General features: G+C 36.2%; 1 protein-coding gene across 1 annotated transcript in view; it reads right to left on the reverse strand.

Moving 5' to 3' along the window:
• The window catches only part of DNAJC15 (DnaJ heat shock protein family (Hsp40) member C15), an 81,375-nt gene that overhangs the window by 14,253 nt on the left and 51,242 nt on the right, over positions 1 to 15,880 (reverse strand). The window contains exon 5 of the mRNA XM_047079232.1: positions 14,086 to 14,156. Within this exon, the coding sequence (XP_046935188.1) occupies positions 14,086 to 14,156 (71 nt within the window). The remainder of the gene's footprint in view (positions 1 to 14,085; positions 14,157 to 15,880) is intronic.

Raw genomic sequence — 15,880 nt, forward strand, 5'->3', positions numbered from 1 at the left:
CTCCACTGACTGGGCCAGCCAGGTACCCCAAGATGGCAATCTTCTTGATCACCATACCACACCATTTTGTTTACAAGATTTCTTGGGTATTAAATTCCTATCGTATCGAACATGTCGTTGTTGTAGACCTTTTCTGCTTTCTTCAAGCCCATAATCCCATCCTAGGCCATCCCGTTCCTTCTAGAGAAGATTGAAATCATGAGTGTGATTTATCATTTGAAATATATATCTATCTACCCATTAGATAATAAATACCTTGAAGAACAACCTTATATCTGTATTATCAACACAGCTCTGAGTACACCAATGGGGCTTGAGGTACTCTTTGTGGAGGAGTAGAAAAGTGATGAGTTACTATCTATTATTTTCTTAAAAGTTTTTCTTTAAGTTTATTTATTTTGAGAGAAAGAGACAACAAGGGAGTGACAGAGAGAGGCAGAAAGAGAACCTCAAGCAACCTTCACATTGTCAGCATAGAGCTAGACACGGGGCTCAAACTCACCAACGTGTGAGATCATGACCTGAGCTGAAATCAAGAGTCAAACACTTAACTGACCAAGCCCATCCAGGCACCCCATATTATTTTTCTTGCATCAGGTACCAGCTTCATAGAAGAAAAACCACTCCAAAGACCCAAAGATACGGAAAACAGTAACAAGAGTGTCACAAGTAGGTGCTTTAAAAAATAAGGGGCGCCTGGGTGGCGCAGTCGGTTAAGCGTCCGACTTCAGCCAGGTCACGATCTCGCGGTCTGTGAGTTCGAGCCCCGCGTCGGGCTCTGGGCTGATGGCTCAGAGCCTGGAGCCTGTTTCCGATTCTGTGTCTCCCTCTCTCTCTGCCCCTCCCCCGTTCATGCTCTGTCTCTCTCTGTCCCAAAAATAAATAAACGTTGAAAAAAAAAATAAATTAATTAAAAAAATAAATAAATAAATGTCTGCAAAACAGCTGAGTAAGAAATCCTAACAAGTACAAAAGAAAATAAATATTCTATAATTAGTAAGTGTTTCAAAGTTAGGTATAATTATTAATAATTATATATAACTAATAATATTAGTTATAACTTAATAATTATACCTAATTAAGTAGAATAATTGTTACTAATGTGAGTTTCATAATTAGCACACCAATCTGAGGATTAAGAAAATACAAGTTCCCTTATATCCTTGGGCTTTCCTTAGGTAGATCTTTTCATGGGTTTTTACATATTCTTCAACCTTCATTAAAACTTATGAATGTCTACATTCCAAACCTGTAAGACAGAAGTAAAAAGTATTACCATCTGCTGATTTGAAGGATCCTTAAAGGCTACCCACAATTCTTAAAAGAAAGATGTTAAAATCATGTGGAGACAGATGGACTTCTGGCATGAGGAGTTCCACTGATCTGCTCCCCAGTGGAACTGGTGAAAACTATGTAAATAACCCCAGCCACTTAAAACCTCTGAAAATGGTCTTAAAAGCAAAAGTAAAAAAGAAACATCTATTCAAGAAAATCTATGACAATTCAGTAAGAAAGGCAGGAAACTGGTATTTGAACCAAAACAGCTTCCCTCCTCTCCTCTCGGCTCAGCCAGACAAACACTTCTGCTGGATTGATGCAGCCAAAAACACAGGGCTCCCCTCTCTCCCTACCTCCTGGACAAAGGGTTTTCTTTCTGGGAGGAGCATGATCTCCATTATTTCTCTTCCTTCCCCCAGCTGCCTGCTGCTGAGGCTAAGTGCTAAGCAAGTGATACAGAAGCTCTACCTTAAGTGTGGCTCCTTTAGAATACTGGGCCTCAAGAGTCCTTCTCCAGTCCATAAAGCGTGGTGGTTCCACACAAGAGAGGTAAGCCAAGAAGACCTCAGGCTACTGCTCCCTGTGTTGCATGCTTAGATCCTACAGCGGGGGTTTCATTTGCAGAGAAGACTGCCATAGTTCCCAGTCTCAACTCCAGAGCCCTGGCAGATATTTTTCCTATGAAGTAAACAGGCCATGAAACAGAGAGCCCCAAACCTCTTTCCAAAGGAAGTGACTTCATTTACAACAGAGCATGGAGGGTGCTCTCAAGGACAGTACAGGGAGGGACAGCAGAGGTTCCGAAAAGCAACTGGGAGAAGACTCATGAATCTAGTGAACATACACAGTGACTGTATGTTCACAGGACAGAAACAGGGAACAAACAGCAGAGAGGAGCCCTCCTGGGTTCAGAACAAACATCAGACACTGACTCCAGAAACCATTTCATCAAAGGTGCAACTATTTGATTGCATTCATTCGTAGAGAAATTTGTGTCCCAGGGCATTGTTGAGAACAACTGAGCAACTGGTCAGCAATTAGTGGAGTTTACAATTGGGTGTGATCAAGAAAAGAGAGGAAGAGTGCCTGACCAATACCACTGTTATCCCACAGTGGCTGAGTTGCATACCCAAAGCTATGCCACCTTGAGGAACAGTGTAAAAAGCTTAACAAGGGGAGGTGGGGGGGGGGGGGTGAGGGTATCAACTTCATTAAAATAATCCAGTTACTAAACAAATAAATAAAAATAATAAGCCCTCCCTGGGGTGGACAAATACCCTGAGCTGCTACAAAATCTAAAATGTTCCGTTTCCAACAAAATACTATGAGGCATACAAATTAACAGGTCATGACAGTATGACCCATACATACACAATGAAAAAGCAGCAACAGAAACTACCTGTGAAAATAATCAGATGTTGGATTTACAGGAAAAGATTCCCAAGAAGCCATTATACATCCACAGAACAAAATTGAAAAATCACTAGAGGTGCTCAAGAGTAGACCTGACCTGGCCTAAGAAAGAAGTAGTGAACTTGAAGATAGAGCAATTGAGATTACTCAAGCCAAAGATCAAAAAGAAAAAAGAATGAGAAAAAAACAACAGTCTCAGACAAATGTGGGACATCATTAAAACCACAAATATACATGTAATGTGAGTACCAGAAGATGAGAAAGAAAATGAAAAAAAAAAAAATCTTTAAAAAAAATAATGGTTAAAAATGTCCAAAGTTTCCTGAAAAACAATAACCTACTCACCGAAAGAGCTCAACAAACTCCAAGAAGGATAAATAAAAAGAGATCTAAATACAAACACATCACAGTAAAAATGCTGAAAGTCAAAGGCAAGGAGAAAATCTATAAAGCAGTGTTAAATTAATTAAGTAAGGTGGCCATTGTACGGAAGTGGCTTTAATGCCTTAGTAGTCTACATAACCAAACCAAAACCTAAGCCTGTAAATCACTCAAGATTAAGAAATTGAAACCTGAGGGCAACTAATCACCAACAGCCAACCAGACTCTTCCAAATAAAGCAAATGCTTAAGCTGTAGTCAATCAAACAATTTCTTTGTTTTGCTTCTGCCTCTTCTCTATACAAGTATTTCCCCTAGCTCCTGTCAGTGGCGTGTTCCTAACCAATTGCAGTTTGGTGCAATTCAAACAGATTTTTGCTCAAATAAACCTTTTTAATATGCCTAGGTTTATCTTTTAATTTTTTTTTTTAACGTTTATTTATTTTTGAGACAGAGAGAGACAGAGCATGAATAGGGGAGGGTCAGAGAGAGGGAGACACAGAATCTGAAACAGGCTCCAGGCTCTGAGCTGTCAGCACAGAGCCCGACGCGGGGCTCAAACTCATGGACCGCGAGATCATGACCTGAGCCGAAGTCGGACTGACCCACCCAGGCGCCTGCCTAGGTTTATCTTTTAAAAGTAGCAACAGGAAAACAATGTGTCACTTATTTAAAAAAACCTCCAATAAGACTGATAGCTGACTTAACAGAAACAATGGTGGCCAGAAGCAGTGGGATACATAATCAAAGTCCTCAAAGAAAAAAACGGTAGGCCAAGAATCCTAAATTCAGCAAGGCCTTCGTTCAGAAATGAAGGCAAAACAAACGCTATCCCATATACACAAAACTGAAAGAATTTGTTGTTAGCAGACCACTTGAGAAGAAATACTAGAGGAATTTCTTTAGGCTGTAAGCAAATGGCCATAGACAGCAATCTGAATTCACACACACAAAGAACACTAGGTAGAGATCACCATAATTATAGAAGACAATATAAACACATATTTTTCTTTCTTCTCTTAATTCACTGAAAAGACAATGAATGGTAGAAGATAATACATACAGAATGTATTGTTGAACCTATAACATTTAGAAACATATGCAAAATATATTTGCTAGTAATAGTACAAAGGAGGTCTGTGGGAACAAAGCTAATATGGACTAAGGAAATAACATGAGATGATAAGGTAATAATACTAAGCGTACTGTTGGGTTTGTAACATTAGTAGATATAATACGTGTAACAATAATACCACAAAAAGGGTACACAAGGAATAGAGCTATGTAAGACTAATGTTTCTAAATATTACTGGAATCTAGTACAAATATGAAACAGAGTCTGATAAAGGAAGGGTACATATGAGAAACCCTACAGCAATCACTTTTTAAAAACCTCAGAAACAGTGAAAAAATAATTAATGAAATTAAAATGCTAGAAAATATTCATTCCACGTAAAAGAAAAAAGTAAAGGAGGAACAGAGGAGTAAAAAAAAAAAAAGACATGAGACATAGAAAACAAAAAGTAAATCAGACATAAATCCAACTATATTATTAGTAATAATACATGTGAATGGGTTAAACAATTCAATTAATCAAAACGTTGTCAGATTTTATTTAAAAAAACATGACCCAACTATATGCTGTTTGCCAGAGACACAAAAACACAGATTGAAAGTAAAAGGATGCAAAAAGATATATCATGAAAAAACCAACCATAGAAAAGCTAGAGTGCATATTCTCAAAATAGACTTTAAAAATGTAAATGAGATTTTTAAAAGGAACACCTAAGAGGATCAAATTCATTAAGAAGATATAACAATTATAAACATGTATGCATCTAACAACAGAGGACCAGAATATATGAAACAGAAACTAACAGCATGAAGAAAGAAGCAGACAATTCAACAACAAAATTTAATGCCCCACTTTCAATAATGGATATAACAACTAGAAAAAAGATCAAGAAAACAGAAGAATTGCACAACACTTATACCAACTAGATCTAACAGACATCTACAGAACAAAACACTCCACCCCCCAAAAAGCAGAATATACATTCTTCTCAAGTGCATATGGAACATTCTCCAGGAGAGACCATATGCTAGGCCATTAAACAAACCTCAATAGGCTAAAAGGATAGAAATAATCACATTATGTTTTCCAAACACAATGGTATGAAACTAGAAATCAATAAGGACAGATTTAGGAAATAAATATGTGGAAATTAAACAACATACTCTTGAACAATCAATGAGTCAAATGAGTCAAAAAAGGGAAATTAGAAAGTACGTGAAGATAAATGAAAATGAAGACACAACATACTCAAACTTATGGAGCACAACTAAAGCAGTGCTTACAAGGCAATTATAGCTATAAATGCCTATGTTAAAAAAAGAAAATCTTAAATCAATGACCTAACCTTCAACCTTAAGACAATGTAAGAAGAAGAATAAACTAAACCCAAAGCAATTACAAGGAAGAAAACAGTAAAAATTAAAACAGAGGGGCGCCTGGGTGGCGCAGTCGGTTAAGCGTCCGACTTCAGCCAGGTCACGATCTCGCGGTCCATGAGTTCGAGCCCCGCGTCAGGCTCTGGGCTGATGGCTCAGAGCCTGGAGCCTGTTTCCGATTCTGTGTCTCCCTCTCTCTCTGCCCCTCGCCCGTTCATGCTCTGTCTCTCTCTGTCCCAAAAATATAAATAAACGTTGCAAAAAAAAAATAAAACAGAAATTAATGAAAGAGAGAATAGAAAAAAAAGAATTACAGAAAAATCAATGAACCTAAAAGCTGGTTCTTTGAAAAGAAGCCTTTAACTTGTTGATCAGCAATAAAAACCTTTTTCTTGTTTGACCAAGAAAAAGAGAACAGATTCAAATTATTGGAATTAGAAACCAGTATTACTATCAACCTTAGAGAAATAAAAAAAGGTTATGAAAGAATACTATGAACAGTTGCATTTCAACAAATTGGATTACTTAGATAAAATGGACGAATTCCTTGGAAGACACAAATTACTGAAACCTGACTCAAGAAGGAATAGACAATCGAATAGACCTATAACAACTCAAGAAATTGAATCAGTAATCAAAAAACTATGCACAAAGAAAAGCCCAGGCCTAGACGGTTTATAGAAGAGGAGGAAACACTTCCTAACTCATTTTACAAGGCCCACATTACCTTGATACTAAAACCAAAGACATCACAATAAAACTACATATCCATATTTCTTATGAATATGTATTCCAAAAACCCAACAAAATACTAGAAAACTGAATATAGCAACATATAAAAAAATTATACGCTAGACCAGGTGAAATTTATCCCAGGGATCTGAGGTTGGTTTAACAACTGAAAACCAATTAATGGAATCCATTACATCTACAGAATAAAAAACAAAAATAGAAGGGAATTTCCTAACCTGATAAAGGGCATCCATAAAAAAAAACCTACAGATAATACCATACTAATGTGGTAAAGACTGGATGTTTTTCCCTAAGATCAGAAACAAGACAAAAATGTCTGCTCTCACAACTTCTTTTCAATATATATAAATATATATATATATTCAAACATCAATAAGTACATTAAACATAAAAGAACTAAATACTTGTATTAAAAGTCAAAACCTGTTAGATCTCATTAAAAAACTAAAACCTGCTGCTTAGAAACATCAAACTTCAAAAGTTAAAAAAAGGCTGAAAGAAAAAGACAGGAAAGGATATACCATGTAAACACTAACCAAAAGAAAGCTGGGGAAGCTACAGTTTCAAATAAAGCAGACTTTATGGCAAGAAGCAATACTAGATATAAAGAAGGATATTTCAAAACGAGGAGTCAATCCACAAGGAAAATATAACAATTCTAAATTATCTGTCCCCAAGTTATATAACCATACCATCACAGTAAGTGAAGCAAAACAAAACTTAAATGGAGAAATAAACAAATACACAACCATAGTAGGTAAACAAAACAGCAAGGATATAGAAGATCTAATTGACAAAACAATTTACCTTACTCATATATCTTTAATACTGATTTCAAGAATTACAGACTATACAATGTGTTCACAGATTACTTACCAAAAATTAACCATATATATGCTGGATCATAAAGTAAGGTTCAACAACTTCTAAAGAACTGAAACCAGAGTATGTTCTCTTCCCAAGTGGAATGAAGACAGAAATCACTAACACAGATAACTAGAAAATATTCGGTCACTAGGAAATTAGGCAATATATGTTAACACATGAGGGAAAGAAAAATACTTTGAACTAACGGTAGCTAAAACCAATGATCTGAATATTCAGTTTAAAAAATAGAAAAAGAACAGCAGGGTGCCTGCGTGGCTCAGTGGGTTAAGCATCTGACTTTGGCTCAGGTCGTGGTCTCATGGTCTATGGGTTTGGGTCCCGTGTCAGGCTCTGCACTATCAGTGCAGTGCACTGATAGTGCAGAGCCTTCTTGGGATTCCCTCTCCCTCTCTCTCCCTCTCTCTCTCTGCCCCTCCCCTGCTTACTCTCTCTCAAAATAAATAAACTTAAAAAAAAAAAAAAGGAAAAAGAAAACAAACAGCAAATTAAAACCAAAGTTAGAAGAAATAAAAATAACAATTCATGATACAGAAAATTAACTTACAAATGCAGAATAACAAAATACGACCCTAAGTTTTTAAAAGACTAATACACATATATTGACCTTTAACATGATCTGTCAAGAGAACAAAGAGGATGATACCAATGAACAAATTACGTTAACACTGAGAATGAAAAAGTAGTGAAAACCACAGCTACTACAAACATTAAAAAGGTATTAAGGGCAGGGGTGCCTGGGTGGCTCAGTCAGCTGAGTGTCTGACTCTTCATTTCTCTCAGGTATGACCTCACCGTTTGTGAGTTGGGCCCTGAGCTGATAGTGCTGAGCCTGCTTGGGATTCTCTCTCTCTCTGCCCCTCCATCACTCTCATTCTCTTGTTCTCTCAAAATAAATAAATAAACTTTAAAAGACAAAAAAAGGTAACAAGGGGATATTATAAACAACCTTGTGCCAATCTGAAATTTTAGGTGAACTGGAAAAATTCCTATAAAAACGTTACCCAAAACTAGGGACAAGGAGAAACAGATAATCTGAAGAGGTGTATATTTTTTAAATGCTGAATCTGTAATTTTAAACCTTCCCACAAAGAAGTCTCCAAGCCCAGATGGCTTCATTGGTGAATTCTTACAAATATTAAAACAAGAAGTAACACATCTTACACAAACTCATTCAGAGAACAAAGGAGAACACTGCCAATTCCTTTAAGAGGCTAGAGTGACCCTGATAGCAAAATCTATTAACTTTCTAAAAAAGCAAAACTACAGGCTAATTTTTCTCACTAACAGAGGCACATTTTTCCTTTTAAATACCTTAAGTACTATTTATGCCTTATTTAAGAAATCTTTACCTACTCTGTGTTTTGAAATATAGAGATGTATTGCTGTTTCGTATCACACATTTACATTAAAATCCATTAAGAATTAACTTTCTATATGATGTGAGATGGAGTCAACATGCATTTTTCTCATATGGGTGTATGGACACTTTGGTGCCATTGCCTTTACTGGTGCTAAGGCACTAGCAGTTTACACACCAATGATGTTTTTGCAACATCATTACAAATGTCCACACAGGAAAAGGAAAACAGTTTCACCTAAGAGCTCCTGAAAGGGTCTCAGGAACCCCTCGTGGCCCACAGAGCCCACCTTGCTAAGGCTGCTATGTATCAGTGAGAATGAACACACTATTGCTTCACATTACAATATGGATAATTCTCACAAGGATAAATACTGAACGAAAGCAGCCAGGTGCAAATGACTACACACATTCAAAAGAGGCAAGACGTATTTGTGATACTATGAATCAAGACAGTGGTTCTTTTTAAGAGTGAAGTAGAACGGGAAGGGCTCCTGAAGAGGTTTCAGGGGTGTGGTGATGTTCTAGTTTTTGACGTAGGGGATGGTTATACAGGTGTGTTTGTAAAAATTTATGTAGATATATACTTATGATCTGTGCACTTTTCTGCTTGTATACTTCAAAACAAAGTATATTTAAAAAAAGAAAAAGAAGCAGAGATTGAGGAGAAAATTTTCTTAAGAAGTAAATTACATCACTCTACTGCTTAAAAGCTGACAGAAACTTCCCACTGTGTTTAGAATCAAGTATTACACACCACCTACAGCATTTCATTATCATAAAGCACACCTGCAGTTTTCAAAATGTGGACACCACCTCATCTCCTGCTCTCTCTCCCCTTGCATATTACACCCCTATCATTCTAGTCTTCTTTCAAGTAATTAAACACCCCTAGAGCCTTTGCTTATGCTAGTTCCCTGGCCTCGCAAGCATTCTTCACACAGCTGGCTTCTTTTCATCCTTCAGGTCTCCTCACGGAGGCCTTCCCAGCCACTGCATGCAAAGCTGCCTCTTTCTTACACCCTTTACTACACTAACTACGATGTGAAATAGGTTTACTTCTTTTTTGTCTGTCTCTCCAGTAGAATTCTTGCTCCATGAAGCCAAAGATCCAGTCGTCCTATTTTACAGTTAAAGCCCCAAGATTTACCACATCTGGCACATTACAGAAGTTAAATAAATACCTTCTGAATGACTGAAAGAATAGTTACAGATGGTTTTATATCAATCAATAAGTATGTAAAATATTTCATATGATCATTATGTATTATCAATCCCAATTCTATTTTACCTGTAAATTTTATTTGTATGCTTGCTTTTTATCCATTTTCTTATTCATTACTCATGAAAAAAAAAGTTCAAGTGTCAGCTATACAGACTATAAAGATGAATAACCCATGTTCTTTTTGTTTTAAAGATCACATCACCTATTTACCAAGGAAAATCAATGCGGATAAAACAAAATCATACATTTACTAAAAAAGTTATTAACTCAAATACACAGCCTTATATCTAATTAAAATTGTTGAAATAAGGGGAAGAAAAGATGAGCCCTTTGAAACAAGTATGAGTCTAGTACATCTATCAAAAAAGGAAATCAAGCTAATTAAGCACCACTTTTTCTTAGTGAATCCATTTTGACTCTTGGTGATCATGTCTTTCTTTTTATAAATGTTTGCAGTACATCTTCTAAGTGTAACATATTGTAATAAATTGTAATATCTTATTACTAGGGCTATTTGTCAAATTTAGCTTCTTCTACAATGAGAGTAATTAGGGGAAATCCATTCAATGGTATACTTTGATTTGTCTGTAGCCCCAATATTTAATTTTTATTGAAACACAGTGAAAGAAGAGTGACAATAAACAATGTTTATTGAAAGAGGGCATAAATGAGAAAAGACAGAGAATCTCTGCTGCAGGCAGGTAAACTGCAGCTAAATGTAAGAACTTTCTAGTAGGTAGAGCTGCCTACCAACAGGCTGCTTGTAAAGCAGAAAGCTCTCCATCACTAAAAATCTTTCAGGAGAGCTAACAGGCCATTTTCCCCAGGATGAGCAGAAACAGTCCTGACTTAGGAGGCAACACTGATCAGATCAGTGTCTTTCAAACTATGGTAAAAAAGCACCTTTTAAAATATTTCCAATTTGTAGTGGACCGATACTTTCACAAATTACAAAAGTATCACACATTTGGATGTCACCACAATGTCAAATTGCTACAGAGGCTTCTAAATGCTTACTTTGATTTTTGTTTGAAACTCACTGCATACAGGTGACAAGCCGGCCTGCATGCACGAGCAAACTATCCTCTGAGTAGCACTGGATTAGAGAGTTTGTAAGAGATCGTTGAGGTTCTACAGTTTTTCAAATTTACCTAGTCTGTCTTCCTTTCTATATTCATTCATTAGGCATAATATCAAACTACTTATTTCCAAACATCTAGCCTCTCCAGCAATTTCAAAAAAAACATAATCTAATCTGAATACATTAGATCAACTGAGATCTTATCTCCCTAAATTGAATAGCAAAATTTACTTTTTACCAAAGCACATCTGAATGCTTATTTAAAACTGGTTACAAAAAATGTATTTTCAGCCATTACCACACCTACTTTTCTGGTGTCACTTTCTTTGCATAATCTGATAATGAAATGTGTGACAAATTATAGTTGATCACACATCTGAAGTTCTAACTTTGTTTTACTAGCTGGCAGTAAAAGTGACTTGGGGATAAAGTGGGGGTACATTCATGAATTTCAGAAGCATGGAGTAGAGGATTTAAGTTTTTTCAACTACCTATGTAACAGTCAGTGCTGATCTGGCCAAAGCAATATGGTGAAGAATTACAAAAAGAAGAGACAAAATTAAGAGTTGCCCATTCTCGTATTTCCCCCAATTCTTCTGGCTTTCTCTCTCTGAGGACAGTGAGACATTTTTGTTTAAAATCTGTTATCTTCTTCTCATTCAGAACAAAACAAAACAAAAAAATAAAATAAAACAACCTTCCTTCTCAAGAGACAATTTCAGGATTTATGGACTATTATCTCCCAATTCCATCATCTATGAATATTCTCCCTTCAGTAATTCCAGTATTCCTTAATTCACACTACTTGTACTAGAGCAGGAGTTCTTTTTTATGTTTATTTATTTGAGAGAGAGAGAGAATGTATGTGCATGTATGCAGAAGAGGGTTGGGGGTGCGGGGTGGTACAGAGGATACAAAGCAGACTCTGTGCTGATAGCACAGAGCCCAATGTGGGGCTTAAACTCAGGAATTGTGAGATCGTGACCTGAGCCAAAGTCAGATGCTTAACCAAGTAAGCCACCCAGGTGTCCCTAGAACAGGAGTTCTTAACTGTGAGCATATGGCTGGGTGTTGAGAGGTCTATGAACTCTCTGAAACTCCAAATGTTTTTTAAAATTGTGGGTGAATGAGCAATTATATGGACAAAATGTACACAGTTGCCAACATATTCTTAAAGGGTACAATAATCCAAAATGATTAAAAGTATCTTTCTTAAAAATGTGATCTGGGGGCACCTGGGTGGCTCAGTCGGTTAAGCGTCCAACTCTTGATTTCAGCTCAGGTCATGATCTCACGGTTTGTGAGTGTAAGCCCCACATCAGGCTCTGTGCTGACAGCATGGAGCCTACTTGGGATTCTCTTTTTCTCCCTCTCTCTGCCTCTCCCCATTCTGTCTTTCTCTCAAAAATGAATAAACTTAAAAAAAAAAAAAAAGTGATCCGAATAGAAATACAGAGCACAAGGGCACCTGGGTGGCTCAGTCGGTTAAACGTCCAACTTCAGCTCAGGTCATGATGTCACAGTTTGTGGGTTCGAGCCCTGTGTTGGGCTCTGCGCTGACAGTTCAGAGCCTGGAGCCTGCCTTGGATTCTGTGTCTCCCTCTCTCTCTGCTCCTCCCTCATTCATGCTCTGTCTCTATCCCTCAAAAATAAATAAAAGTTAAAAAAAGAAAGAAAGAAAAATACAGACTACAGGTTTTTCATTAATTGAATAGGTATATAAAGATATTACATTCTATAACCAAAAGGACTTTAGAAATAAATCCCTTCATCTTCCAGAACATAAAATTGACATTTGGAGAGTTTAAGGAAGTGTTCAAGGCCATATTGCTGGCTGAAAGGCAGAAGCCAGAGAAAAACGCCAGCCTCCTCCTTCCAGGTCCCTTCCCTAACATCCTGCCTCCTACACAGGGCCAGACAGGATTATCAGTAAGCATGCTACAGGCAATCAACAATCCCACCTCTGATAAATATATGACCTCAACACAAATCAAGTAATTTTTTGAATACTACTGTATAAGATACACATTTTCTTTTTTCTTTCACTACAGGTATCTAAAAATAGATGTTCTCTTAGATCCATTTTAGAACTGGTTTCCTTGCCAGTAGGCACCGTCAACAACTTGTCAATTGTCTGAAAGACCTGAGTGCCTGATCCCACTGCAATCAATCAGAGAAGGGCACACACTTGACCTGGAAGGGACAAAGGATGTTTAGGAGAAAGAGGGCTTTAAGGAGGCACTTTAAACACATGTCTGCCTGAGTCAATTACTCAGAAACCCCACAATACAAAGTAATAGTTGAGTAGATCTTTCAGTAACTGTTAAAGCTATTTGGAAATTTTAAGCAAAACCTCTTTTCAAAGTTTATTTTCTGTTTATTCATACTAAAAAATAGCAAATGCAAAAATCAATGATGATGTTTAGTGAAAAGAATTTTTATAGGAAATAATTAAGTAAGAAAACTCAAAAAGAACGCCCTACTTTGGTGTGAGTTAGGATGTGCAGAAATCCAAAATTTGTTTTTAATTTTTTTCAAAATAATTAGACAACTGAAATCCTGTAAATAAGAATCCAAAAAACCCTTCACTCCCCCCCGCCACCCTTGACTTCTGAAATACAGTGCAACTTTCTACCATCTGTTATTTTAGAGAAGAAACAGTAATGAACATATGGGCTTTCTCTCTCAAGCAGCTGTAGTGTAGTTAAAGTTATAATAATTGTCTTTCTGTAAGATAAATTTACATTAAAAACCTGGCCAGTTAAAAACAAATGGCTCAGCCTCAGAGCCTTCCAGAATAAAATTAAGAAATACAGAATTATCTATGACATATTACAGAGATTTAGAGGATATCCTCTAAATCTTATGTTTTTATGTTTAAGGTTAAACCAACATAACTCATGATGCCCAAATCAGTTTATACAGAGTCTACAATTCATGTTTTCTCTTTCCCAATCAAAATGCTAGGAGCCTCAAACAGTAGTTAGGTACACATATGTAAAAATCAGTAACTAAATTCTTGAAAGCTTATGATATAAACCCACCACTTCTGTGGGTCAATGAACTCTAATCCAAAAGCATATTTATTTATAAAAAAAATCACAACACAGGTGGCACATAATCTTCCATTTCAAATATATGTGTGTGTGTGTGTGTGTGTGTGTATACATATATCACTTATAATGAGTTTAAGTAAACTGAAAAGAAATTCAAAGCAGATTCACATCCACATATTTTGAAAATTAGGAATTTTGCCTACCTTTATCTGGGTGATTCAAAATCATAATTCTCCTATGAGCTGTTCTAATCTTGGCCTTGCCAGCAGATGGGCTGTAAAAAGAAATTAAAGTGCTTATAATAAATAGTGTCAAATGCAGATTATAAATTAACAGTTTATATGGGTTTTAAGGAATTAAAAACTAATGAGAATTTCACCATCTTGTGGATAAATATGAAATTACAGCTTGTCACTTAATTTTACTAACTATCAAAATAAACCGTTGATTCAATGTCACATGCATTTTTCTTCCTTTGTAATGCCAATCTCTATTCTTAATCACTTTAAAAAATAAAACACAATATATAGGGTAGGACAGTCACAGTCTATAGATTATACTCAGTTTGAAAACTTATGCTTCAAGTTATTTGAGGAGAAGGTATTTTATATAGTGTGTAATAAACACATATTCAGACTCCAGAGCTCCTAGACTACCAGATTTTAATCCCATTCCTATTTAGGATAAGGGTAACCTTGGTGAAATTTTTTCACCTCCCTGTATTTCAGTTTTCTCATTGTAAAACAGGGCTCAGAAAGACATATTCCTCACAGAGCAACTGTAAGGACTGAATCAGTTAAAGCCAACAAAGTGCTAGATCAAGTGTTCCAAACTAGTTAGCTTTTATTATTATTACATTTCAACAGAGCATCTCAAAACTCTTCATAACTCATAATTTTTTAATATAATTTATTATCAAATTGGTTTCCATACAACACCCAGTGCTCATCCCAAGTGCCCTCTTCCATGCCCATCACCCACTTTCCCCTCTCTCCTACCCGCCATCAACCCTCAGTTTGTTCTCAGTCCTTAAGAGTCTCTAATGGTTTGCCCCCCTCCGTCTCTGTAACTTTTTTTGCCTCCCTTCTCCTCCCCCATGGTCTTCTGTTAAATTTCATAGCTCATAATTTATTTAGCTTGGGGAAACCTATGGGAAAAGCCTAGCTGTTAGAGCCTATGCTGTAAACAAAAATTAAAGGAGAAAGTTAAATAAACCTAAAATTATTTCAGTAAAAACTAATCTATCCAGTATTGGAAATGTTTCTCACTAGCACATTCTCCAGGCAAGGAAACAAAATTAACACTAACAACAACAAAATTCTGGTATTGCTTATTAATAGCTATATTATCTTATCTAAGCTACTTAGTATTTATGGGTCTCCAATGGGGATAATAGCAACTGACTTAAAGTATAGCATGGCTGTTGCAAAACTCAAAGTAATTTAATTCATATGAATGAACCACACTGCAATAGCTAAAAAGCAGGTACTTTTAGAGAGATATTCAGACATAGGTTTAACATCCAGATTCTACCACTCATTAGCTACAAAACTCTGTCTTGCTCACTTAAACTCTCCTAAGTAAAATGGACATAATAAACCACCTCCCAGGATTATTCTAAGGATAAATTAGATAATGCAAGTAAAAGGATTAGCATAACATCATATACAGTGTTCAAAGTGTTCAAAAATAAATAGTTTTTAGTAATTATTATGAAGACAAAGGATGCTTATGAAAGTACATTACATATTTCCTTTCAAAACTGGGGTATAAATAACCTAATTTGACATCTCTTGAAGGACTCAAAAGTATTATCATGAGTATAAATTAAGTGCAAAGAAATTCTTAAGGTCTGCAGAGATTTGCTTACCCTTGTTTTAAAGAGTTCTAGAATGCTTTCCATTTAAGTTTTTCTATTTACTTTTAGAACTGCCTCCCTTGCTATCAGCTGTCAAGCCTTGATTCTGCCATTGTTCCAGTCTCTAGCTATTCCTTGAC

Source organism: Lynx rufus, unplaced genomic scaffold (assembly GCF_022079265.1).
Source record: "Lynx rufus isolate CCGP_SWC_20201006 ecotype Redwood Valley unplaced genomic scaffold, mLynRuf1.p SCAF_1, whole genome shotgun sequence".
Classification (NCBI taxonomy): domain Eukaryota; kingdom Metazoa; phylum Chordata; class Mammalia; order Carnivora; family Felidae; genus Lynx; species Lynx rufus.